General features: G+C 35.7%; 1 protein-coding gene across 1 annotated transcript; it reads right to left on the bottom strand.

The window, feature by feature from the left end:
• Positions 1-3746: 3746 nt before the first annotated feature.
• LOC128990936 (uncharacterized) lies at positions 3747-12759 on the bottom strand. Its single transcript, XM_054413600.1, has 2 exons — positions 12484-12759; positions 3747-4549 (listed from the first exon to the last, which is right to left on the bottom strand). Exons 1-2 carry the CDS (start codon positions 12701-12703, stop codon positions 3870-3872), a joined length of 900 nt encoding a protein of 299 aa, XP_054269575.1. The 5' UTR covers positions 12704-12759; the 3' UTR covers positions 3747-3869.
• Between the last annotated feature and the right edge of the window lie 1132 nt (positions 12760-13891).

Genomic DNA, 13891 nt, shown 5'->3' with positions numbered 1-13891 from the left:
CACCGCGTACATTCCAATAGGGTTTAACCTCACATGGTAAATAATTTTTATGGTTAGGCCAACCTTCAAGTACATAGGATTTCACACTTTGCAACTCTTGATCACTCTCAGTTTCTTTAACAATGTTACCCAACTGTACATCTGAAATTACATTACTTACTACTAAGTTAACATGAGCTTCAAGCTCTTCTGTATCAATAATTACATCACCATTATCATTTTTGTCACACGCACGTGACAGAGTGTCAGCTATATACAATTCCTTTCCTTTTTTATAAACTAGTTCAAAATCATATTTTTGTAACTTGATAATCATTCTTTGAAGCCGTGGTGAACATGATTCAATGTTCTTTTTCATGATAGAAACTAGCGGCAAATGATCAGATTCGACAACAAACCGTGAACCATACAGAAACTGGTGAAATTTCATACAACCATAAAGTACAGCTAACAGCTCTTTTTCTATTTGGGCGTAAGCCTGTTGAGTAGGACTTAACGCTTTAGATGAATAGGCTACTGGCAAATTATTTTGTAATAGTACAGCTCCAAGCCCATCTTTAGCCGCATCACATGATAAGACTACGGGCAATTTTTCATCAAAAAATTGTAAAACTGGTTTTTTAGACAAAATGTCTTTGATTTGTTTGAACGATTCTTCCTGTTCAAACGACCACACAAAGTCAACATCTTTTTTCAACAAGACCCTGAGGGGGGCAGTTAGATTGGAAATATTCTGTACAAATTTACTTACATATGTAATGACACCTAGAAATCTTTCTAAGGATTTCCTATCATTAGGATGTTCCATTTCTAATATGGCTTTCACCCTATCACAATCAATTGATATACCATTTCCATTAATACAATGGCCTAAAAACTTTATTTCACTCACCCCTATCTTACATTTGTTTTTGTTCAGCCTAATGTTTTCAGACCTTAACTTATCCAGCACTGCTTTCAACCTCATATCATGTTCTGATTTATCTTTACCATACACAATTATGTCGTCTACATAAACTGCAACGCCATCAACGTTTTCAAGAATCTGACTTATTTTAAGACTAAAGACTTCACTGGACGAACACAAACCATATGGCATTCTCAAAAAGCGGTATCGCCCAAACGGTGTATTGAAAGTACACAAATCACTACTTTCATTAGAAAGTTTTATGTGCCAAAAAGCGCACTTAGTATCTAATGTACTGAACATTTTTGAACCAGCTAGGCTAGCAGTTATGTCATCAAGTGTTGGAAGTTGGAAATGCTGACGCATTATTGCCTTATTGAGATCTTTCGGATCCATACACAAACGAAGGTCACCATCTTTTTTATGAACCAACACTAAAGAATTAACCCAATCAGTAGGTCTTTCTACTTTTTCAATGATTTCCAATTTTACAAGTTCCTCTAATTTACTTTTCAAAAGAGGTTTGATTTTAAATGGGACCTTCCTCGGTGGATGGATCTTTGGAACACAATTTTCTTTCAATGTTATTACATATTCACCCTTTAAACAACCAATACCTTGAATAATGTCGGGATATTGATCAAGAATACTCAATTGACTGTTGCAATCATCTACCATAGGCCTACTTGTATTAGCGGTGCATTCACTATTAGGCTTAGTTACCTGATCAACTTTACAAACAAGGTTCAGAATTTTACATGATTCTAACCCTAACAGACATGAAGAGTTGCCATCAACAACATAAAATGGTATGAGGTGTCTCTTACTTTTGTAAAAACAATATAGGTTACAAATACCCAGAACATCAATTTTATTACCTGTGTAAGTTGACAAGTTATTGGATGAAGGCGTTAAATTATGCAAATCATGGCCTATTCGCTTTAGAACACTGGCATTTAAACAATTAACCTGAGCTCCAGTGTCTAGTTTAAAGGAAATACGGTTATGGTTAATTTCTAGATCTACAGTCCATTCTTTTTCCTCCGAAGGGCCGGGCCTTTGTGAAAGTTTGTTAACAAAGTTCGCTTCAATTCCATCAATGAAAAAATCTTCACCGGTTTCAACCGAATTCACTGCTTTATTATTTCTACACTGAGAAGCAAAATGATTAGATCGCTTACAATAGTTGCAGCGCTTTCCAAAAGCCGGACATTTAAAGCGCGGATGTTCATACCCACATTTACTACAAGGCTTCTGAAACTTATTTCTATTCCAAGTCCCAGGAGTCTGCTTGTCACTATATTTGGACCAATTAGGCTTAGATCCACTAGGCCTACTAACACTTTTACCGGAACCGTCCTTAAGTTGCCTGAATTTTGTAACTTTACACATTTCATTATTTGGACAAATATCGGCTAACTGAGTTTTGGTACGTTCCGCAGCTCTACACACTTCTAATGCTTTATTGAGGTCTAGGTCCTTAACTCGTAGCAAACGATCTTTAATGGCTCTGTCCCTGATCCCTAAAATGATCCGGTCCCTTATCAAATTGTCTGTGAGTGTACCAAAATTACAAGAACTACTCAAGTCTCTAAGATCTGTTACATATTGATCTACTGTCTCATCTGGTTTCTGCTCCCTTAAGAAAAAGGTGTGACGCTCATACGTTTCATTTACTTCAGGTAAAAAATAAGAATCGAATTTCTTGAGCACAGTTTCAAAATTGTCCTTATCATCAGCAGGATCATACGTGAAATTATTGAATATCTTCAAAGCCCTATCACCAATGGAATTCAGCAAAAGTGCTATTTTATATTCACTGTTCTCATCAGTGCATCTACTAGCAGCTAAATATATTTGGAATTTTTGTTTGAAAAAACGCCAATTTTCTCCCATGTTTCCATTCCATGATAGTTCTGTAGGATGCCTAATTACATTACTGGAACTGGAGTTACCTGTTTGATGTACCGGTTTTCGTGTAGGCTCAGGCTCACCTTCATTACTTTTAACATTTTCTTCACCTTTGCCCATTATCCAAGAGTTTTAATAACTTTTAACACTTTACTACACATTTCGTTAGAAAATATAGAAGCTGGCGACTGCGCCATGTCTTAAATTAATATATTTAAGTTTGAGCAAAGGGCTTCATCAATAAAAGACGATCTGCATAGTCAGCCATTATAATTGAGAAGGACGATAGTTACATTGGATGACAGTGAATTGAACGTTACAGGTCGCCAACATAACAAAACATAAAGTCCAGTTTGAACAACATAAAATAAGATATACAATTATTAGCATTGAGTAAATTATAACAATATATATTTAAACAATATATATGACACCTGGCATTTATTTCTGAGGAAATTATTGCATTGGTACTGAGGTAAGGCAAAACAAGAATTCGTTTGAGTGAAAAATTCCATAAACTATTTAATTTTTAAAACAATGTAAAAGTCATCATACAGGTCATAGGCAACATTATTTGCAATATTTGTTAAATAACTTCTTGATCAGCATTGTACGTGTTATTAAATTTACGGAAAGTAAATAAAGATACGTCTTATAACACTTAAAACATATATTACCCACAAGACGGTAAATATACATTCGCCTATTGGGTCTGATCACCACTTACCATCTTTTGTATATTTACCGTCTTGTGAGTAACAGTATAAGCGTAAATATATGTTTTAAGTGTTATAAGACGTATCTTTATTTACTTTCCGTAATATTTGTTAACGACAAATTAACATCACGTAACGGCTACTTTGTAATTACAATGGCGAGTTTATGTAACTTAAGAAAAAAAAAACTATACAATAAGTAATACCTTGTGAATCTGACAAATAAAAATGTATTTGGAAAAGTATTAGGTTGCAGCCTGTCAGTATGTTTCACAACGATAACAACGAGTAATTTTAATCAGTGTGCGGGAAACTGTCTGGAGAAGAGTCTTTGCTCAAGATAGGTCTTCATCACCAGAACTTGTTTCCTCAATTGCGATAGATCTAGATGTCACTGTAGCTGCACGTCCTGACCGCCGTCTTTTGAGGTTACTTGGTGACTGTTCAAGTTTTAATTTGCGATTTCCAGTGTCAAGTCCCGATTGTCTTTCAGCAGAAAACTGTGACGTAGGTTGGACTGTGCTCGTGGATTGTTCCTTGTACTTTATAATCAGCTGTAAAATATCACATCGAAGTTTCAATCTGTCAATGTCACTGAACTTCTTAATAGTCGGCAAAATTGACAGTAGGAAATTATAGTCATCGTCTTTTTCTTGCGTCAACGTTTCTTCAGTCTGTTTTGTCATGACTGACATGCACTTTTGTATATTCTCTTCTAGATGTTTCCTACTTTTTCTGTAGACTGTACTAGCAGAGGGGGCACGATGTAACTCTGTATTCGAATTCGCAATTTGTGGTTCTTCAATGTTAACAAACACATCTGACTGAAGAAAGTCGCTGGCACTAAAATCTTCAGCAAGACTGATGGATAGCGTGTTTTTCAAAAATTCCATTTGCTTCGCGTATACATATTGTCTGCCACCTTTTGTGCCATCGCTTGATTTTTGCTTTTGTCTTTTGAGATTTCTCATGTATCCGTCTCTGATATTTTTCCACTTCAGTTGCAGTTCCTTGTCTGTAACATAAAACCATAAATCATTAATCTTATCCAAAATTATAACACATTTAATTGAGTAAGTGATTAGGATTTAGACACCTGGATGTACAAACAATGGTCCAAATGATACCTTTTGCGCTGGAATTGCAACAACAATTTAAAAAATAAAGCTAACTAGTTACATTGTGGGTAACATTGTAGGCTACAAACGAGTGTTTGTGCAAATAGACGAAGATACGTGGAGGAATGGTACAGATTAAGCACATAACATTAGAATCACACACTTAACATAAGAGACACACTTAAACACAAATGCAAATTGTTAAAAACAACATTGAATCAAAGAAAAATCTATTAAATAACAATATAACAATAAGCTGTTAAATTATTAACACACGATTAGATGATTAGATTATGGATACTGGTAAACCAATTATTGCCATCTATAAATTTATTGTAAGCTCTTCTACCCGACCGATTTTCATAATTTTGGCCTTAAAATAAAGTAATGGACGCACCACAGATTTGCCATCAAGCATCGGCATTCATTTTGAAGTATATTTCGAGTATTGCACAAACTGCCTCCCTGTACATTTCTTATGGAGTTAAATTTGTTTTTTTCGAGTTTGTTTAATTAGCTCTTCTACCTGACCAATTTTCATAATTTTGGTATTAAAATAAAGCTTTGCAAGCACATATTTATCATCAAGCATCATCATTAATTTATCTAGTGTATTTTTGATTTTTTACTTCAACTAAAGATATATTCCAGCAGTTCTAATTACATTACCCTAAATGTTTTGGTCTAAAAACCTTAAGTGAAATACCAGCTTTAATTTGAGATTTTGATTATTAAGATCGGACTACCTAAAGCACACTTCTGAATCACGAATCAACAATAATTATAATCGTTTTCGTACTGATCTGCAATCAATGATACGCAACTCTATTTTTATTTAAATTATTTTATATTTGTCTTGGTCTTAAAATACATCTAGCAATAAAGGCTTTCATTTGAGATATTGATAGTTTTAATCACTTAAGTTCAAGATACTGTATCGCTCAATCAGAAAACATAAACATAAATTATATCTTGGATTTGGAATTTAGTTTTTTATATATTTACTCAATTCTAATTAAATTATTCTATTTGTTTTGACCTAAGAACCTTCAGTAAAATACCAGCTTCTATTTGAATTATTGATTATTAATATCAGACGTACCTAAATCACACTGCTAAATCACGAACAAGCCAAATTGTAAAAAAATGGAGTTATTTATCATAGATTTATAGTCAAACGGTCTTGCTTGCAACCTCAACAGTAACTGTCGACTTTGACGGGTTTCACCTTGTAAATCTTAAAAAAGTCAAGCTTTCATAATTATTTGAAAATTTACACAAATTAGGCTTTCCAATGACCTATTAATTAATACAATCGGATCGCTAGAATTGTATATTTAATGGTACAAAGTTTAACAACAACATCTTTAATTCGGTATTTTCTCACTACTATAATTGGGAGGTTGCTTAAATGTTTTTGCTAACAACTTTGAAATGGTGAGAAAATCTACCAAAGTGGAAGGTGATATTCTGAAAGAGAACAAAATTTAATACAATTAACTACTATGAATTTCTTGAAAATACTTAATAAAGGCAGCCAAAAGTTGGCTATAAATATAAACTTAAAAATATAAACTTCAGAAGAAAGCGTTTTAAATGTATAATTGTTTATTTTTTTTTCATCTCCAATATGTAATAAAATCAAACTTTCGTAAGTATTTGCATATATACACGAATTATACTTTCCAACGACGACCTGACGAAACCTGCGACCAAGATGAAGTATTTGGTGGTCTTATTGTATACCACTTTGTTGATTTGGATCAGTTACTACCAGTGCAAGATCGAGCTTTATTCATACTATCATTCAAATCAGTGGTATACAAATAAACGTTTTGTATACGAACACATTCAAAAAGTGTTTCAACTAAAAACTAAAATCTCGCGTCAATTCGGCGAAGATCAGAAGTCATTTTCTTAATGATCTTACTAATATTGCTCATGGAACGATAACAGAGGAAGATTATACATTCTTTTCTTTACGACTCGTATAAAAAAAACTAGTGAACCCGTGCGGAGTGCTATCGTGGCTACTGACAACCTTAACGAATTGGCTTAGCTGCTAAGTCCTGTAGCATTCATTCGTGCCATAAACAAACCTTCAATAGCCACAAAGGAAGTACGGATGAATGTACATCTCTTGAAAACATCCTCACTTTAGCCGAAGGATGTTGAGTCATGTTACGCCACAATTTGTGGACCAATGCAGGATTATAATAGTCAATGGTGCTGTTGGCACCGTCTACGATATTTTATACGAACGTGAATAAGTGTTATGACATTTGGAAAAGCAGCTTTTATGTTTATTGGTTGAATTTATAGATGACCCAACATTGTCCAATACGGCGGTATCGAATGTCTCCAATTACTCCAACTTGAGCCAAGTCGGTTCAGAAGGGAGTTTTTTTAGCATGGGTTAGCTCATACAAACACACACACAAACAGACAGACAGACACCACCTCTTTTAGCGAATTCCCCTATAGGGTAGTAGATATTACAGTAGGTGGCATGGTAATACCTAGGCCCAGGACAGATTTTCTCTTTAAATTTAATGTCCTGAGAGACCAAAAACACTATGCCTTCAAATTTTCATATTAAGTATATACTTAGTCAACACTTGCCGGGAAATCTGAAACCCGGTTAAATTTGTTTTGAAGATTGAATAATATTAGTCTTTGAGCTAGTTGACTTTAAAATACAATTTCAGCTCTCAAGCTAATGTTGAATACGAATATTTACATTAATACTCAGGAATGTGAAGGTATATTCCACAAGAACTTTGGACAGCCGCTATTTTGTAACGATGGAACCTTTTGAGACGCGGTTTCCGGCAAATAACTCCACTTGACTAACCTTTTAAAATGATGTGCATATCAACCTATGCTTACAATAAAGATTACGTACTTACTCCTCATGGGTCGTCCCCTGGTAGAGGTAAACAATTATAAAGCTTGGAAAAAGTAGTTTTCATGCATATAAGTTTATGTGAAAGGTTTGAATTTTCTAACGGATTTAGTTGAAAAGATAATCCGTTTCCAGACTTTTTTGTCGCCCTGTATATATATATATAGATATAAATATATAAGTGTCCGTGAACGCGATAACGAATAATTTTTGTCTGATTTTGATAAAATTTTGTTTAAAGGTGTAAGGTGGGATAAACGTGAATGAGTTCGCGAGGGACCGCGTCTCGTTGTCCCTCCGTCTAGTTGTACCTACGTCTACTTGTACCTCGAACCCTAGGGACAACTAGTCGTAGGTACAACTAGACGTAGGTACAAGTAGACGGTGGCATACCCGACTAGTTGTACCTGCAGATTTTTAAGAGGTACAACTAGACGTAGGTACAAGTAGACGTAGGTACAACTAGACGTGTATCCCACCGACAAGTAGTATCACCTAGCTTGTACTTGTACTAGTACGGATGCGACCAGTTGTCCCTACGACTAGTAGTCCCTACGACTAGTGGTCCCTCCGTCTAGTGGTCCCTAGTTGTATCTATCCTTCAATTCGTTACCCTGTTTAGTTGATTACTGCACGAGTACTTTTTAATAATACCCTTAATTAAATCAGGACTGCAGTGTTCCGAGTCAATTGAGTATGATTTGCAAATATTTTTCACCGCACTACAATGTTTTAGTAGTTTTACAGACGTTAATTGGAGGCTGAAAGCTACGCATTGCTGTCCAGGGTCGAAATGGCAGCTATAGTTGTAATTAAAATTTTCCAGCCCTAGTACCGAAAATCGCTTATTTAATTAAAACATTTATATACCATTAAATATACAAGCAGTAAATCCTTAATGAATTGCAATAGACCGCTGCCTAGCAATTATGTATTACTATTTTTGCTGATTCCTTTAAATATTTTTTCACATAACCTTAATGTATTTGCATTGATTAGTGTGCATTTCTTATAGTTTACAATGGATTTCCCAGTGAACAATGCACAATGAAGTGTACAATGAAGTTGAGGTCCAGCGGTTGAAAACTCGACAAAAACTATGCAATGTACAGACTACTCTATTTAACATACACTGTAAATAATACATGTGATTGGAATTTTTTCCATTTGTTTTGATTTTATTTTCATAATTAGTTGTTATTTCGTCACCAGCATAGCAACCCGTTAAACCCATGTTAGTTTTTAAAAATTTGTAATTCTTTTTTTATGTCTTTTTAGCCTATTTTTATTTATAAAGACATTCTGTGGAAAATACATTTCCACCGATATGCGGATATTTTCTCTGTGATGTTCAATATCTGATAAAAAGGTTGTAAAGAAACATGCTTGCCTATATTATTGACTAGCTGTTGTACCCATGCTTTGTAACGGGAAGAGAACACGAAATAGAAATATTTTGATCTTTACATCTGTTGATAAAATAGTTGCACACAAGCCTTTTAAAAACAAAATTATGCCTTTATGGCCTTTAATAGGATAGCTGTTGTCATAAATGTAAAAAAAAATAATAGTACTGCACCCTTTTGGTAAACCTTGTAACTTTTTAATGCTATTGAATATCATAGAACCAACTTGAAACAGCTGACAAAATTCTTTTATTCCTTTTAAATACGATTACTCATAAGGTTAACATGGAAAACTCTAGAGCCACTGGGGCGGAGCCCGAAAGGACTTTAAGAATGCGTCTATATGTTAATCGGGAATGTGAGCTATCTTCATACCAAATTTCAGCCCAATCCGACCAGTATTTTTCGAGTTTACTTGTCACAAACATACATCCATCCATCCATACATCCAAACTTTCTCATTTATAATATTAGTAGGATATATTTTCTCCCTTTTGTATAGTTTGGTGAAAAATAGCAATCGTACCACGGGTCGATTTCATCTTCGTGACTAATACCATACAAAAACACTTCATTATACTCAATTACTTGTTTTTGTAAACTCTGAATTTATTTATTTAAGATAATTGTTTAAAGTTGTTGTTTAAGCTAGTCAATGTTAGTTTTCTATAGAAAGGTAGAGTTTTAGTGGAAAAAACAATGATCGCAGATCTTGACAAGAAATGAGGAAAACCAAAGAGTAATATGGATAAGGACTGACCAAGGGACACAAGTACATTCTTATCACGAACAGGGGTTTCTCAATGAGCTGCAGACAAGCCAAATTTTCCTGGCTTTTGTAGCAAGTTGTTTATAAAGAATTGTTGTAAGATTGTATGATTTTTAAAGAAATAAAATAAATCCCTTAAACTGGTGACAAGTTGAAGGGGAGATACAAATAGCCGTAGGTACAACTAGACGTAGGTACAAGTAGGCGTATGTACAACTAGTCGTAGGTACAAGTAGTCGTAGGTACAAGTAGTCGTAGGTACAAGTAGACGCAGACGTATGAGGTACAAGTAGACGGTGGCGTACCCGACTAGTTGTACCTGTAGATTTTTAAGAGGTACAACTAGACGTAGAGACAACTAGTCGTAGGTACAACTCTAGACGTCCGCACCATCGTCAAGTTGTACCTACAGCTTTGGACGAGGTACAACTAGACGCCTGTCACCAAAATGCAGCAGGTACAACTAGACGCCGGTACAAGTAGACATCGCCCCGTTCGCGAACCAGCATGATCGGATCATGAAAACGGGGTTTTACGTGGGGTTTATGTGGCAAAAATTAGTTTTTCTCATTTTGACCCTGATAACACAAAATTTCCCAATTTCTCTTTAGGCCTTTTTAAAGAGCTTAAAAAATAATTCTGTATAATAAAGTGTTTTTGTACGGATATTGGTAACGGAGAAAATTCAAAAAAATGTAACTTAAAATTCCCATGGAGAATATTTATTCGTATGGAGAATATTTTAAAATTTGTTTGTTTGTTTTTGGATACATTTTAATCAAACTTTGCAAATTTATTTATTTTATACTAAGCTATTGATATTTTACTAAAAACAAACTTTCTAGTTTCCTTGAAGCAGCAAACCTAGGCACTCGTTAAACGTAATTTTATTTAAAAAGATTTAATTGAAAATCAATTCAGACAAATAGAAATTCGCTTAGTTGGCAGGTTTGCTGCGGCGGGCGTATTTTATTATGGTATAGAATATATTGAAATTAAACTATGGGCTTCTATATAATCTAAAACGAATTACAAAAAAAAATGTTACATTATTCTCTTTGTTCACACTAACAACACTCAAACCAGTAGTATTCTCCTCTGAATGTATTTTATGATGTTAAATATGCCTTAGTCTATCACCAATGATTCCAGTTTTCTTAAATTGCTTTAATATGCTGCAAACTGGCCACCCAGTAAAAAAAGTGAAATTGGCAACCAGTATGGAAATTTGTTATTGCTTGATGTAGGGTTAAGATTAGTTCTTACAAAATATTAGGTTTATGTATTGTACAAATTAATAGTTTGGTGTGACCACAAAATAATACAAAACACACGCGAGTTGTTTGCATCCAAGCTGCCAAACCAATGTTCATACGGGAACAGTGAAAAAACATAAACGATAGCAGGGCAACAGGGTCGTAGCGCTCGCAACGTCCCTTTCCCAGCGTTCCATTGTCCTCATCCCTAGACAGACAGACAGACAGACGGAGAGACAGAGAGAGAGTGTGTGTGTGTGTGTGTGTGTGGTGATGGAGAAGGCTGGTTTTATGCACGGCGGCAGTCGCTGGGCGTTCCTAGGTCTATTGAGTTAAGTTGGGGAATTTATGCACGGTGGCAGTATAAAATGTCTGAGCGACCGTCATCAAGCGGCAGATTTAAGAAACTTCGGTGTCGCTCGTTCCCTCTAAATACATGTAATCGAATGGGCCTGTTTATAACGGGCGGCAGTTGTGTACTCATACTATTCATTATATATTCTCCATATTTCATTGCAATTACAAGTGATATGTTATCATAACTACAAATAATTATGTTTGTACCACGTTCCATCATTTGTAAATTGTTTGAAAAATTAAATTGTTTGAGGAATTTATTTTCTCAAAAGAACGACTGTTGACCTTCCTTACTTCAGTATCAATGGAATTATTTTCTCAGGAACAAACGCCAAGCCATGCACATTTGAGTTACATTTCAAAAGTGTTATTACATTGCATCGTAGAAAGCTATTTGCTACATAGGGAAGGATAAAAACTTTTAATTGTATTTTTAAACTTATCAAAAAGCGTGTGGAACACTCCTCCCTGAGATCTTAACATACGCATATTTGTTTGGGGCGACCAACGTATTTATTACGCGATTTCTTACACGATTAGTTGTAGAACGTACATCCTTCAAATTGCAGTTGGCAAAACTCTACTGTCATTAAATATTGCCTATTGTTATAACCTGCACAGCCTCAACACTGAGCTACTGAGCTATATCTCAAGCTCCCCGGCCCCTGCGAGTTTCAGTGTCGTAGCCACGACTCACGAGAGACGACGTATGGTCGAATCGATCAGCTGACAAACAAGCAGCGACGCAGCCACGGCGACTGCGGCAAACCAGCTGCTACTCAAATACTCAACACACACAGTCGGTCGTCGCGCCGGAACACACACAGTTGTCGCCCACCTCGCTTTCGTTTTATCCTGAGTCTTTGAATGGCTTTACCGGAATTCCGGAAAAGACATCCACGAAGTTTGCAAGAGCACCGCAGCAATTGGATTGCTGGAATCGAGTTTTACTGATGAAAACTTAAATTGATGCTAGAAAATGTACTTTTGTTCTTATATTATTTATCATTTTACTGTCATGTTTTAGATACCATGTTGAACTGATTTTTTTTGTAATCAAACTTTTTATGAAGAAAACCACTCCAAAATTAGCCTTTATCAATCTAAAAATATACAATAACTAATAACGAGTACTTACATATTTTATACTTCATCACATCTGGCTTCTCGTCGAAATCTTCGTGAAACACCCTGCATATATCTGCCCATTCTTCTTTCTTTCTCTCCCTGTTCTTGTACTCTTCATGACTAGTGTCCCAGATAACACTTCTGGACTTAACACAATCAATGAAAACATCGATGTCAAAATAACCAGTTGAATCCGTATCTAAATCCATCGTGGGACTGGGTTCAGACATTTCACACTGTATCGGCGACAAGCGACACGCGGCAGTCGCCTCTGCTCGGGCACAACCTCGACACTGAACTCTCTCTTTGTCCCCCCCCTCCAACTGCAAGCGGCAAATGTCGTTGTCGCGTGACGACATCGATTAGTCGCCAGACGAGTGGGAAGGGGGGGGGGCAACGCTGGGGCGATGACTGCCGCCCGACGAGTTCTAGTTCCTCTCCTATAGTCTGTATGATGGAACCTGTGTCCTGACCGTCTAGCTGGTTACTGGCACCGGCTTTAAAAATCCATTGGCCATTGGTTGACGGTAAGGAGACATGTTCCATCATACAGAGTATAGAAATAAAAACAAGAATTATTTCACCGGAAAAGTGTATATGTGGTAAACAGATCTGGTAAACAGGAAGTGACGTCACTAGTTCTGGACCTCTTGTGTCGTAAACCCTTGCTTTACTTGTGAGTAATGTTTGACATGAGAGCTTGACAACTACGTTGTATATTTATGGTCGATCCCCCCCCCCTTTCCTACTGTATCCTTACATGGTTCTAGTAAATATATTGTATAGTGTTAAAGTACCATTTTTAACAATGCTTATGATTTCCTAGCATCTACTACTGTGCTGTGAATACCACGCGGTCGCACCATATTTATCCAGCATGCCAATACATTTCAGATTGTTCATCGCACGGAAAATGCAAAAGATTGCAAAACTAAAAAATATTGTAGTTTTTAATAACTTTTAAATTTCAGGCTGTTTCAACAGAGATTTTATTTTGAAATAAAGTATTTTCCACCATTTTAACAGTAAGAACTTTTCCAAGTTGCCTTTAATTAATACAAGTTGGCACCTAACGATGTCAAGTCTTAGCTTGTTATAACTTTGCCAGATTCACGTTGAAGAAGTTATTTTCAAGAATCTGCAAGCAATTGGCAACTTTAAAAATAATGGACACGAGCTCGAAACAGATTTAGACAGGAATAATGACTAACACCTACAGCCAATACAAATACAAAACAAAGCCAGACTTCCTTTATCACGTTTGAAAACAATCATCCATTTTTAAACCCTTGTGTTGGTTGCTGATTTTAAGATATTTCAAAGAGAACCTAAGCCAGGATTACAGTATTAGGCTATTTTCACTATAAACCCGCAAGCAACACATAACATTATCTTATTGGCTACCTGGTCAGAATATG

Source organism: Macrosteles quadrilineatus, unplaced genomic scaffold (genome assembly GCF_028750875.1).
Source record: "Macrosteles quadrilineatus isolate MER2022 unplaced genomic scaffold, UCM_ALF_1.0 Scaffold_3__2_contigs__length_128488019, whole genome shotgun sequence".
NCBI lineage: Eukaryota > Metazoa > Arthropoda > Insecta > Hemiptera > Cicadellidae > Macrosteles > Macrosteles quadrilineatus.
Note: the sequence above shows the minus strand (reverse complement) of the source record. Positions and strands in the feature narration are given on the sequence as shown.